We start from the raw sequence: 14,159 nt of genomic DNA, 5'->3' as shown, positions 1-14,159 counted from the left end.
TGTGATGTCACAAAAATTAAAACACACATATATCCAACGATTCAGTCTACAGCAGATTAGCTCCACCCATTTATGCTGAGGTTATGAATAGATGAAGTGTGCAGTACATCAAACTATTTCAGTTCTGACTGCTTTTTGAATGACGCATGGTACATCCTGCGTCCAATCAGAGTAAATGCAATTTACATACTGTCATGCTGTTTCTGTGCCGTTAATTTTAAGGGACAAACAGAGGGTAAAAAATGGTTATTTAAGCAATAGAACACAAGGGAGGACGTGTTATCTCTAACAACATCACGGCTGTGATTTGGCTTTTGCACAACAGTTTTTACAAAATAAAGAAATAAATAAACCTTAAAGAAATTCAGTGTAAAATACAGGGTATGCTTTAATGTTGACAGTACCTTCCGCCAAAAAGTAGTTCCACAACAAATGAGCTGTTACACAACTAGAGACGGACCGATCTATGTTTTTGGGGCTGATACCAATTGCCAATCGTCTTTCATAATGTGCCAGTCGCTGATACTGATCGAGGGCGAGCTGGACGCCACATTTACCTTTCCAGACAGGGCTTCTGTAATGTTCTGTAATGTCTCTTAAGATAAAATGTACGTTGCTTTTTGGAATCAAACACATTTAAAATGCTGTAGAGAGTTACATTTCTGTGCCAAGTGTTAGTGGTGTTTGCTAGCTCTGCTGTATTCTGACATTCACCGCACTGGACTGAGTGATGTACTCTCGAGAGGGATGTCTGGTTAGTGGTGTTCAGTCTTTACTCTGCTTCCCCCGTGAGACGTGTTAGTTTTCCACATTCCACAGAAGAAAAAAAAACAACGGACTGTTGACATTCTATCTGCACATGAAGCACAGACTTAAACACTGGATTTAATGGGTTTCTGCAGCTGTGAGGTCCGTAGTGACATTTGACTAGAGCTTCTGATTTGGGAGAAGACTGTGAGAAGGGGGGGGATCAGAGGAAATATTTTGGGCTGGAGTTCGGGTGGCTTTTGCTTTGTGGTAGGAAGTCCCTTCTCTGATGTGTGGAGCCAGGAATGATAGACAACAGGTTTAAAGGAAGGTGACGGGGTGGTGGAGGGTTGTGCAGACTTGACATAGACATAGACACATGAACATAGACAGGTAAAGATGGAATTTATAGGATTCTAGATTAGGGTGGAGTGGCTTTAGGCATGTACTTCCTCCCAAAATTCAGTTATTTCAAAACTCTATCTAGCATATAAGCTAAATTATCAGCTGATATTTGGTCTGAAAATCAGCCGCTAGCTGATGGACCATTCCATCTCTAGATATATCGCTACCAAGTAACATTAGCTAGAAAAGCAAAATTCAAGCGCAAGTAAATATTAGAGGAAAAAAGACAAAAAAAAATTGTCACAATTTGGTTGCAGACATGAGCTGAAATACAAAGCACAAGGTTTGTGTGCATATAGCATGTCATTATTTGGCAACACATCACTTGTTACTTGCTACCGCGTCACAAATATCAGCACTATTAGAATACTTCTCAAGGTCAAACCTAACTGTTGTATTCACTAATATATGGATATATTTGTATTACTACACTAATATATGGTTATATTTGTATTACTACACTAATATATGGATATATTTGCATTACTACACTAATATATGGTGCTATTTGTATCACTACACTAATATATGGTTATATTTGCATTACTACACTAATATATGGTTAGATTTGTATTTCTACACTAATATATGGTTAGATTTGTATCACTACACTAATATATGGTGGTATTTGTATTACTACACTAATATATGGTTAGATTTGTATTACTACACTAATATATGGTTAGATTTGTATTACTACACTAATATATTGTGGTATTTGTATTACTACACTAATATATGGTTATATTTGTATTACTACACTAATATATAGTGATATTTGTATTACTACACTAATATATGGTTATATTTGTATTACTACACTAATATATGGTTAGATTTGTATTTCTACACTAATATATGGTTAGATTTGTATCACTACACTAATATATGGTGGTATTTGTATTACTACACTAATATATGGTTAGATTTGTATTACTACACTAATATATGGTTATATTTGTATTACTACACTAATATATTGTGGTATTTGTATTACTACACTAATATATGGTGGTATTTGTCTTACTACACTAATGTATGGTTATATTTGTATTACTACACTAATATATGGTTATATTTTCATTACTACACTAATATATAGTGGTATTTGTGTTACTACACTAATATATAGTGATATTTGTATTACTACACTAATATATGGTTATATTTGTATTACTACACTAATATATAGTGATATTTGTATTACTACACTAATATATGGTTATATTTGTATTACTACACTAATATATGGTTATATTTGCATTACTACACTAATATATAGTGATATTTGTATTACTACACTAATATATGGTTATATTTTCATTACTACACTAATATATAGTGATATTTGTATTACTACACTAATATATGGTTATATTTGTATTACTACACTAATTTATGGTTATATTTGCATTACTACACTAATATGTTGTTATATTTGTATTACTACACTAATATGTTGTTATATTTGTCGCTGTATACTATACATATATATATATATATTGTCAGTATCTTCCAAATAGCAACTTTACAGAAGACAAAAACTTCTTAACTTTTAAGTAAATGTAAAAACATTTATTCCAAGTCATTCTGGAGCATTTCAATTGGTCCATTCGACTGGCAACTGCGAAATTCACATCATGTTAAAAAGTTAATTTCAGCGATGATATCCTCCTAGCGGTTTTTACACCCTGCTGCCTGTCTCACGTCACAATCTGACTCATTCTGTCTGGTAAAGCAGTTAGTTGGCTCATCAGCTCTGAGGAGATTTTTTATGTCAGAGCTGCAGATTCAGGGAAGAGGAGTAGCTGTTCTAGGGTTTCTAAATCCCACCCTAAACCACACAGAACTGGAGAGGGCTGCTGGGACATTCACTTCAACCACAACACCAAACACCTCAGGAACGGAACAGTCTAGTCAAAGAAGGCCAAATTCCTGCTGTTTAATGCAGTAATTTAATAATACTACATTAACCCTTTAGCACCCGGGATCGGCTGCTAATGAAACCTACTGTACACTTTTCAGACCTACGTGAGGTCGCCTAAATGATCGAAATGGACCTTTTCAGATGTTTTATAAAAGTATGGCTCTATAACTGTAGTGTTAATGTGGACAATGTGGAAAAAAACACATCTATGTTTAGTTTTTTGGAGGTTTCATAAATAGGAACAGAGCTAAAGCCATAGTAAGTAAGTAATTCTGCTCTCATTGTAATGAACTGTGGTTAGTCAATGTTCCTTAAGTACTAATTATATGCTCAGAATACTTGGAAAAGCTTTTTAAAAGGAAAGAATCAAATAAAGGTTTAAAAATGTGAGCGTTACTCACTGTATCCGTGCACCACCCACACTTAGCACCCACTTGGATGCAGTCCCCACAGGATTCTGCATTAGCCTTGATGCACTCGTTCCCCTCTGTGGACAACAAAAGCAACAGAAACTCCCATCATGCGGGACAACACAAAAAAAAAAATTGGCAATGAGAGCTGCCTCTCTCGCGTTGTTTCGTTTGAAACTCTGTGGTCATCTGTAATTGGAGCCAGAGATGGACTAGTCCATGTTTTCCATTATGCACTATGCTCCGATTCATCCTAGGTGGAGTTACGTCTTGATAATGACATTACATTCTACTGAAAGAGGCAGACAGGGGGAGATGCAGTTACTAAATGATCTTATTAAACTATAGTAACTCATTTTGATGGAGCTACACTGAATTGGATGGGACAGAACGGCTTGAGCAACATCCCATCTAGAGGTAAATAACCTCAGTTTATGGAAGAAATATGAAGTGAAAGAATCGAGTCAGGTTACCTGGCTGGGCGCTGCTGTAGCAAATAACTCCTAACAAGGTTGATATGAAAAGCAGTTTAAGGTCCATCTGAAAAAAAAATGGAAAAGACAAAAAAACATTTATACAGCGGTCATACATTTACAGGGAACATTGACAAATTATCAGATACGGAAGCCTACTTTAAAATAAAGCTACATAATACGCAGCATTCCTTCCTAACTAAATATCTATGCATCTATAGCATTTACAAATAGCTTTGGCAGAATGTTTCCAGGTCAGCTACGAGCCCTGTGATGAGGCGGATGCTTGCAGAGGTCGTAAACGCCCAGCAAGCAACAATGCTCTTCTATTCTGAGTACCCCGCAGGCCAGAAGAACCGGAGGGCTAATTTCACTTCTGCCTTTTCTCACATGGCATTTCTAGCCAAGAAAATCCAGAGGTCACCGGTAGTCAGGCTGTTTCCTAGTAGCGCTTTCCTCTGCCAGAAATAGTTCACTTTATTTTAGCACAGTAGTATCACTGGAGTGGCTGAATTTATTATTCTTTTTTTAAGACGTAAAAATGTTAAGAGTATTTTAATTGGATCTGAGAAATTAGTATCACAAAAGCATTTATTTGTCTTGAAGAGCACGTATGACCCAGACTATTGGTGAATATACAATAATAAGTAATAAGATATCAAGTATGTGAATAAAAAATATATGTATATGTATATATATATATATATATATATATATATATATATATATATATATGTACCATACATTTTTCTCTTTTTGTATTTCTAGATTAAGGATGCTGTGTTTTTTGTGTTACAAATAAATGCTGATACTCAAACATAATACTTTATTAAGTTGATCATATTGTATGGTGCATTGCTATTTCTCTCCACCGTATTGAGATATGAGTTCTTAGTCATACAGTCCAGCCCTACTAAGCCGCCACTGTTGTGAAGGCCTTTAACCTTCACTACTCTGTGGGGGAGCTGTATCATGGCTCACTCTCCCATCTGACCCTGTCTTTCTAAGCTGGGATATGCAAGTGTATAAGTATAATAACTATATAAAGTATAATGACAACCTCCTTAAATAACCTGCATATGTCTCTGCGTCAGTTTCTTACTGTAAAATGAATCGGCCTATTAATCATTTTAGATTACAGATGAACGTCAATGTTCAATCTATGATTTACTTTATTTGAGTGATGATGCCAGGTCCATGTAAACGAGCCCCTTCGTTTATTTACTGTTAGTTCACTGATAACTGATAGGGTAATGAGGAACATTTGAATGCGATTGCTTGTATATCCTGCATAGCACATAGCTTGCAATCACTGCATTACCTTCAACAAAATCAGCAACACCTAGCAGGACATCTGTACATGAACCACTGCCATAAATAATTCAGATCCATTTGGGTCAGGGACATCTGTTTACTGTTATATCCTCGGTTATTCCCCTCCCCCAACAGGCGAATACAACTGCCAGCCATCTCTCAGAGGACTCGGATATTCGGACTGGCTGACAATTCAATACACAAATGGCTCTTCTTCCAGGTAAGACAGTATTGATTTCTGCTGCACGTGGGACAATGACTCAGACCAATGAATCACTTGGAGTATTAGGCCCATGCTCCTCATATCAGTTTTAAAAGTGCACCAGCACTCAGGATGGCTTGTAATAGAGAAGTGGGCCTGTTCAGTGTATGTTTCAGTTCATATTCAGAGAAAGGAAGTGCTGCATCCTACAAAGTTAAACACTTGCTTTGGGCGCTTCTGCAGAAGATTCTGTTTTTATTATATTACATGGAATTAGTAAATAAGAAATATTGTCATTGTATCTTTAAAATGCCGACATTACAAGAAAGGAAAAAAAACGTCTTAAATTTCAATGGAAGCCAGAGTGAAAAGATTCTATTCCAGGTCATTTTGGAGCATTTCTATTGTCCGTTCATCATGACATAATGTTGGTTTCTGTGCATGTATCATCGCTTGCTAGGCCATTTCAGTTGCTTTTATGCTACCCTAAAAAGGGTTATTTAGGGTTCTTTAGCTACGCCAGTGGTTCTACATAGAACCATGACAACTCACAAATAAATATTTGGATGTTTAAATGGTTCTTTGCTTGGTTAGTTACAAAATTCCTTTAATGCTAACCTCCAAAAATGGTAAAGCCAGTGGTTTTGTACTATGCAGAGCCATAACTCTACTCATAAAACTACTTTGATGTTTAAAGGGGTTCCTTAGGGGTTCTTTAGCTAAATCAGTGGTTCTAGATGGAACCATGACAACTCACAATTGAACCAATTGAATGCTTAAATGGTTCTTTGCCTGGGTGTATCTTGTTTTATAAACCCTTTGTAAAAACCATGGTTCTACAATACATAGCACACATAAGGCCTCCACTATTGTTACGGGTCAGATTACACTTTTCAGTACTATATAGAACCCTTTTTGGGTAGAGTACGGTACCTTTTAGTTTTTTTAAATACAGTTATCTGCACAGTCTAAAGAACAACCAATAGATTCAAATTGTGGAAAAGTGAAAAACGCCAAAAATTTAGAGAAGCAATTTATAAAAATCATTTTGCATTCAAAGAAACTAAACTAAACATTTTTGGCTTAGCAAGGGTTACGCGTCCTGCCTAACATAACATCACTTATGAAAAAACAGACTGCAACCTAAAAAGTATAAATAGAGCAACCCTTCACTTTAACCCCATTTAAAAAAAGACCACTTACTCATCCAGCAGGCCAGCATTACTGTTCTGCATGAGCAGAAAACACACCGCAGAATCTTAGCAAGAGACTGAAACCACAGTTCAAAATATGACGTCACACAGAGAGTGAGTGGTGTTTTGCTGTGCTGAAGCACTTCACTACAAACTATCAAACACAACATTACAGTGCAAATGTGTGCTGTTTCAGATCAGATTAATTTTTTATGTAAAAGAAAATATGCATAAAATAAAAATAAAACAAGAAAATAAAAAAACATTTTATTAGTAAAAAACAAATCTAAACAGAATGCCTATACTTTTGGCTACATACGGGTACACAAACACCAGCAGCACAACAGGCAAAATAAACTGTTCACTAAACAAAAAGGATTCTATATAGTACTGAAAAATGGTTCACTGATCTTTAACAGCCGCGGAGCCCTTTTGGTGCTATATAGAACCCTTAATAGTTTTTACACAACCATTAAATCTTCAAAATGGCTCTTTGTGAGTTGGGTCATGGGCCATGGTTCTACTTATAAGAGGGTAGCACAAAAGGAATTTCACAACTAACCAGGCGAAGAACGGTTTAAGCACCCAAACGACTACCTTTACCAAAGAGCCCCTGAGGAAACATCAAAATAGTTCTTTGTGAGTTGTCATGGTTCTGTAAAGTTTACTGGCTTTACCAAAGAACCCACTAAGAACCCTTTTTAGGGGGTTGTACAAATGTAATTTCACAACTAACCAGGCAAAGAACCACTTAAACATCCAAATAGTTCTATCTGGTGTAGAACCACCGGCTTTACTAAAGAACCCCTGAAGAACCCTTTTATAAGAATAGCATTAAAGGAATTCCACAATTAACCAGACAAAGAACCACTTAAACATCCAAATGGTTCTTTGTGCAGTACCATGGCTCTATCTGGTGTAGAACCGCCAGCTTTACTAAAGAACCCCTGAAGAACCCTTTTTAGGAGGATAGCATTAAAGGACTTCCACAATTAACCAGGCAAAGAACCACTTAAACATCCAAATAGTTGCCATGGTTCTGTATAGTGTAGAACCGCTGAATTTACTAAAGAACCCTTTAGTAGGGTATCACAAAAGGAATTGCATCATTAACCAGGCAAAAAAGATTATGCATTCAACTTTGCCACTGGTCTATTTAGAACGACTGCTTTTACTGAAGAACCCATTTAAACATCAAAATAGTTGTTTTGTGAGTTGTCATGGTTCTTTATGGTACAGAACCACTGGCTTTACCAAAGAACCCTTGAAGAACTGTTAAGCATCCAAAGCTGCCGTATTGAGAACGACTGCTGCTACTAAAGAACTTCTGAAGAACCCTTTTTTAGGAGGGTAGCATTAAGGGAATTTCACAATTTGATCAAGCGAAACTAAAGCCAGGCCAGCGAGGAACGCCTGCTATAAATGCACACCGCTGAAAGGGAGGAGAAACCAACATTACAATGACAAAAGATCAGCGGCTAACGCTGGTAGCTTTGTGCTACCTCAAAATTACACGGTGTGTCTGATAGGCACAGACATGGAGCAGGACAGAAATGGCAGCTAGAGTAGGCTGGGGACGCAGGCACCCCGAGTGTAAGAGAGCTGGGCAGGGTCACGATGGAAACACTCGCCTCCTCTGCTCAACACAATGCATGTGGTTCACATTAAGACTCAATGGGTAGAGGTGAGGCAGCTCCAGAGGAATTCCACCCTATTACGCACTGTAATCAGACACAAGAGAGTTACTGTTTTGAACACAGCCAAAGCACAGTGCAGCTTTTCCTACAAGCGTGGTGGAAACACAACTTCTGACAACTGGCCAGCAACAAATTATCATTCATTCATTCACTAAAAATGTTGGATTTCTTATTTCCTACCTGCAGCTCCGTGAATTAAATAGAGAACCTCTGTCAAAGTAGGCAAAAGATGCTGTTTTCACATTTGATCATCCTGGCTTTGCGGAAAGTAAAGAAAAAAAGTTTATGCAGACTGTAAATTTAAAGTAAATGTAATTAATAAGTTAACTATGTAATTATGTTCAAGTAGTAACAAAAAGCAATAAATAAATACATAATCTATATAATTTATATATTAATGTATATATATAATAATTTCTATAAAAATAAGAAATAAATCTACAAAGGTACAATGTGTAAAATGGCACACAAAATTACTTTTGCTAGTAGCTAGTAGCTGCACTGTAAAAAAAACAAATACATAAAATTGATGGTAAAATACTGGCAGCTGTGGTTTAAGTGTAATGCATTTCTCATGAAAAATGAATGCATATAAATATTACGGAATAAATATATAATTCAGTTAAAAAATACTATGCACGACTATTTAACACTGGAATAATGTAGCATAATGTCTCCAGAAAAGTGCAAGAGAATATAAATATGAATATTAAATATGTAAATATGTAATGTAAAATTAATGGTATTCCACTGTTACAGGAACTGTATTCAACCTTTTTAGAGTCTGCAGTTTTTTACTGTCATGTACTTTACCTTACTGTATTTTACTGTACTGTCAGTTTTTCACAGTAAAATATTTGGACATTTTTTACAGTGTGGTTTTAGATGGGCTACAGATATACTTGCTGTTAACTGGTAGCGTGTTCATGTAGCTATGGCGGCTGCCTCGCATATCCTGGCTTTGTTTGGTGCCTCGGTTGTGCACGCCCTTAGAAATAACGCTACATGTACGCAAGGTGCAGTACAGACAGAAACAGTAGGGGCAGTTCCAGCACTCAGCAGCATCAAAATGGTGAAAAGTTTTGAAAAAAGGCTGTGTGACCAAGTCTGCAGTTACCCACAACTGTATGATGTGTCCTCGCTGCTCCACAGTGATGTCAGAAGAGCTGGCGCGAGATCAGTATTACTACAAAAGTCATTGCAGAAACCTGGCCAGTGTTTCTGGTCCGCTCTCTAGTGGAAGCCTCTAGTACCGCTGCGTTCACAGGCAGTTATCTACGTGAACACTTGAGATGGTTTCTGATAGTCAAGCATAGGGTATGTTACATTTGAGTTTGATGGACTACCCAGCTAACAATTTTTGGTTAGTAGATGAACTTTTTATAAACGTTATACGGTTTTATGAACGTTATACGGTTTGGTTCTTAGAAACATTCAATCTGTCAAGTTTTCAAGCAAGCATGTTTTTATGTAACGTCTTCTGAACGTTTTAAGAACATTTTGACTAAACATTTTTACTGAACATTTATTAACATTGTAAAAACGTCAGAAAAACAATTTCTAAACATTACAAGTTTATAGAACGTTCAACTCAAATCTTTTTTGGATGCTCCTAGAACATCTTAATGTAACATTTTTATAATGTTCTGGTAACATTTCGGCAGTGTTACAAGGACCAATTTTTTTAGGTAATAAACGTTTAGCTCATAATGACTCGAGCGACCTGTGACTAAGAATTGAGCTGCTGAAAGTTTCAGAAAGCTGAATTTTAAAGGTTTTCCTCATGGTGTTGGATGTGCAGTCCACTCGCTAAGCTAGGCCTTGCTAAACTAGCTTGGCTACAGATCCACAGAGTATCCGGCAGTCCAGTGCAGCTGCTGTTGACTAACTGCTGAGCTACCGACACAAGTGTTGACGATATAAACTTGTGTCTGAGAGCGATGTGTTGGGAGTAACAGAAAGGTGAAAAGAGACCGGTTCTGCTGTATTTGGACTCGTAGGCAGCTAGCTAGGCTTAGATAAGTTAGTCAGCAGGCCAAACACCACAGCGCAGACCATGTTCCAGATAACTCAGGCTCAAATCGCACATGTTTAGAGGATAAAGCCTCATATCTGAGAGTGAATGGTCTGTTTTCAGGCCCATTGAGAAGACTAGTTCACCCTTGCTTTGTCTATGGTGGGCTTATTTTTCCCCCCTCTATTTTCAGAGCCTGACATCACTAATCAGTGGGCTCCCACAGCACCCTAACCTGTGGATCTCTTAAATGCACACAGGTGGAATGAGCTGAATTAGCTGTGTACTAGATAGACAGAGAACAGAAATTTGACACATCAGACATGTCGTAATTTTTACATTTTCAAATATTGCAGAATATGGTATTACTGCAATACCGCCCTAACCTGTTACCCAGTATGCTACACCAACCCTCTAGAAAACTAAACCTATTCATAACTCTTGAAGAACTTATGATATGATATGATTTATTAAAAGCCCAGTTATTGGAGTGACCCTGAGGGGCATAGCAGCTTTTATTGATATTTTACACCCTTAGGCGGCCTACATTTGAATCCCTCACCATCTGTCTTACAAAGCTTACATACTAATATTCCTAGCAGTTATCATATCATTTATAGTATTTAATATGCATATTTATAGTATAAAATAACTCAATAATAAGTGTATAGTTTGTAAAGTCAACATACTTCATTTTACATGTAACCATATTTGTCTGGACACAATGCTGACAGATAATGACCACTTCTACCAGTACAAGTTCAAATGAGTGAGTTACACTGTGTGTGTGTGTGTGTGTGTGTGTGTGTGTGCGTCTGTGCTGGGCGTTAAGTTGATGAATTGCTCTGTGCCGGTTATACACTGAGGCAGACAGCCTGTCGGGCAGAGGGACCAGATTAGATCATGCCTGTGTGGCAGTATCCTCTGTAAGGTCTTAACTTCCACAGTTACCTTCTGTGTGACTTCACTCTGGTGCTATTCCCATCCTCTGCTCAGAACATACACACTACCTGTCCGATCAGCACTGCACCAAAACTATCGCTACATGACCTCACCTATTTACCCCTTTTTCTAAGCGGTCAGGAGGGCAAGATGATAAGCTAAACGACCTGTTTAAACACATGCACGCAACGTTCACGCTCTCAAATGACCCTTTTTGGCCTGAGAGAAAAGTTACAGTAGATCCTCTGACTGAATGTGGTCAAGTAAACATCAGTTAATTAAGACCAGCTCAAATAAAAACCCACCAACTCAGCCCCCCTCTGAGTCACGAGAGTTAATGTGAACCATGCCTGTAAAACACCACTAAAGCTTCGGCTTTAGAAAAAAAAGAGAAATGAGCGTTGCTGTTTCGGTGCAGTTTAGCAGCTGGAGAGAGGAATGCAGTGGAAATTCTCCTCTGAGAACACCCTGGCCAGCTACCTATCAGCGTAACAGCATGGTACAAGATACATATGGAGTCCTTCTGAGCCTAGCTGGGAAAGGACAAAGACAATAATAGGCAATAATATGTGCACTTACTGAGTTTCAAGCTAAGAGTCCTTTTACAAGAAAGGAATCTGCTGTGATTAAAGGGAAATTCCACCGGGTTTTCCTTTTAGGTTTCGGTAGAAAGCACTGCAGTGGCATGCAAAAACCTTTGGACACTCAAAAATGTGGTTGCTGTAAATAGCTAAGTGAGACAAAGATGAACCTGAGGTTTAAGACCTTATAACCTGTATCAAGGCCTCAGACCTTAATTAGCCTGTTAGGGTCATGGTTTGTTCACAGTCACGGTTAGGAAGGACCAGGTGATGTCAATTTCTAAGCTTTTTTAAAGACTCCTCAAACCTAGTCCCAACAATCATCAGCCAGGGACTCCTCCAAGCAGCTCCCTAGTTACATAACTGATGCTCATAAAAGGAGAAGGCGAAGGAGAAGAAGAAGTGCTTTATGAAATGACCTGAAAACGAGTCCGAAGTAAACCTTTCCTGCATCCTCACCACAAAATTCAGCTTCAGACCTTCTTGAAGTGACATATAAACAAGCCTGAACAAGTCCCGTGAACCGATTAAGTTAAAATAGAGCTTTTTGACTGTAATGAGAAAAAGTGTGACAAAAAAGGGGCAGAATTTCATGAAACGAACACTTCTCCAACTGTTAAGCATGGGGGTGGACCAAGCATGTTTTGGACTTGTGCTGCAGCCAGCGGGAACATTTTGAGAAAAGAAGGAATTACCATCCTAAACGCACCTTAAAATCAACAATGGACACAGGCACTGATTACTGGTAAACAAGGAGGGCAAAAAAAGGCATATTTATTAAAAAACTAAAACTAAAACATTCTTACTATTACTAATGTAAAAACAGAATTACATACAAAAATGTATTACAAAAAAATGACAAAAAATGTAAAGTTTTAAAATATCTTATATTATACTTATGAAAACATATGCAAAAAAGACCCAACTTAAATTAACAAACAAAATTTAAGGTTGCCCTCATGTTTTTCTCACGGTTAAAATATTGTTTTCAGCAACTCTGTTGCCTCACAAATGGTTCTTTAACACTTCAGCCTGTTTTTGAAACTGTAAAATCAATGCACAGGTTATCGTTCTTAAGATTCAAAGACACACATGTATCTACAACAGCTATACAGATGGAGGAAAGCCACAAAAACCAAACAAGAAGCTTGATGTTCTCTCAGAGAGTCTTTTTCGTCCCATGAACAGCAAGCTCACGACCATCACAATAAATTGCTGTTTTGGATGAACACGGCATTAAACATTGGACCTCTCTGGGTGGATGATGAGTCCTACACACAATTAAAGATCACTGTATGAAAGAGGTGCTCTATGAACTTATTAAAGACTGAAGTAGATCAAACAAAGTGCATTGTAGCACTGAGGTTTCCCTTACTCAGCACTGCAGGCCTGCACCCAGTTCTACTGGAATTAACATGGACAGACCCTCACAGAATAGGGCAATGAGGCCATATCCACAAACGTAGGTTAGACAGAACATTACAGTAAGAAAAGGCTCTTCTGAAGAAAAGGAGAAAAACAGGAAAGGGCGGCCCTTCAGAGAAGGACACTCAAATCCCACCCCTAGTCCAGAGAAACTTCAAACCCCTCCATTCTGGAGTATGGAAAACTCTCGTTGGTGCTTTTCAACACCAACCTCGCTCCCATAGCTTACACCCCAAACCCCCCCCCCCCCCCCCCCGCGCCTCTCTCTCTCGCTCTCTCTCTATCTCTTTGAGACTGGGAAAAGGGAATCGGGATGGCCACACAAATACCCTGTTCATCCTCTCCCCTGAAGAGAGGGCCAAACACAACCATGACATAATACCCACTTTAACCAGGAGAAGCGTGTAATGAGGTCCAGGTCCAAGCCGAACAATCTGCCCACAGAGTCTGCAACTACACCACCCCCCACTCTCTTTAACTCGCTCACACGTCCTCTCTTGCTCTCGGCCCGCTGCTCTTTCCCAAGTCTGTTTCTCATTCGTTTATGACGGACAAAAGGCAGCTGTTATATAGAGCGGGGCACTGAATTGCTGGGAGGACCCCCGGTTATACACCAGTAATTTATGCCTGTGTGGTTCACTGATGAGTACTCCTACAGTCTATATCGGGATGTAACCGAATACAAATACATTGGTCAGAATAAAAAGACAATGTATTTTGAACAGATGCCATTTTTTTGGTCCACAGCAGATATATCACGCAGTTATTCTATAAAATGGGGGCCATTTCCAAATTGAACAATATGTTCTTCATTGTAAGATATATATTT

General features: G+C 38.1%; 1 protein-coding gene across 2 annotated transcripts in view; it reads right to left on the bottom strand.

Annotated features, from left to right (window-relative positions):
- The window catches only part of itgb1a (integrin, beta 1a), a 47,052-nt gene that overhangs the window by 15,789 nt on the left and 17,104 nt on the right, over nucleotides 1-14,159 (bottom strand). For both annotated transcript variants that reach the window (XM_072679375.1, XM_072679376.1), the window contains exons 2-3: nucleotides 3,963-4,029; nucleotides 3,481-3,566 (exon numbers count right to left, since the gene is read on the bottom strand). In XM_072679375.1, coding sequence (XP_072535476.1) covers nucleotides 3,481-3,566; nucleotides 3,963-4,029 — 153 coding nt within the window. The remainder of the gene's footprint in view (nucleotides 1-3,480; nucleotides 3,567-3,962; nucleotides 4,030-14,159) is intronic.

The sequence above is a fragment of the Salminus brasiliensis genome, chromosome 5, assembly GCF_030463535.1.
Source record: "Salminus brasiliensis chromosome 5, fSalBra1.hap2, whole genome shotgun sequence".
Classification (NCBI taxonomy): Eukaryota; Metazoa; Chordata; class Actinopteri; order Characiformes; family Bryconidae; genus Salminus; species Salminus brasiliensis.
Note: the sequence above shows the minus strand (reverse complement) of the source record. Positions and strands in the feature narration are given on the sequence as shown.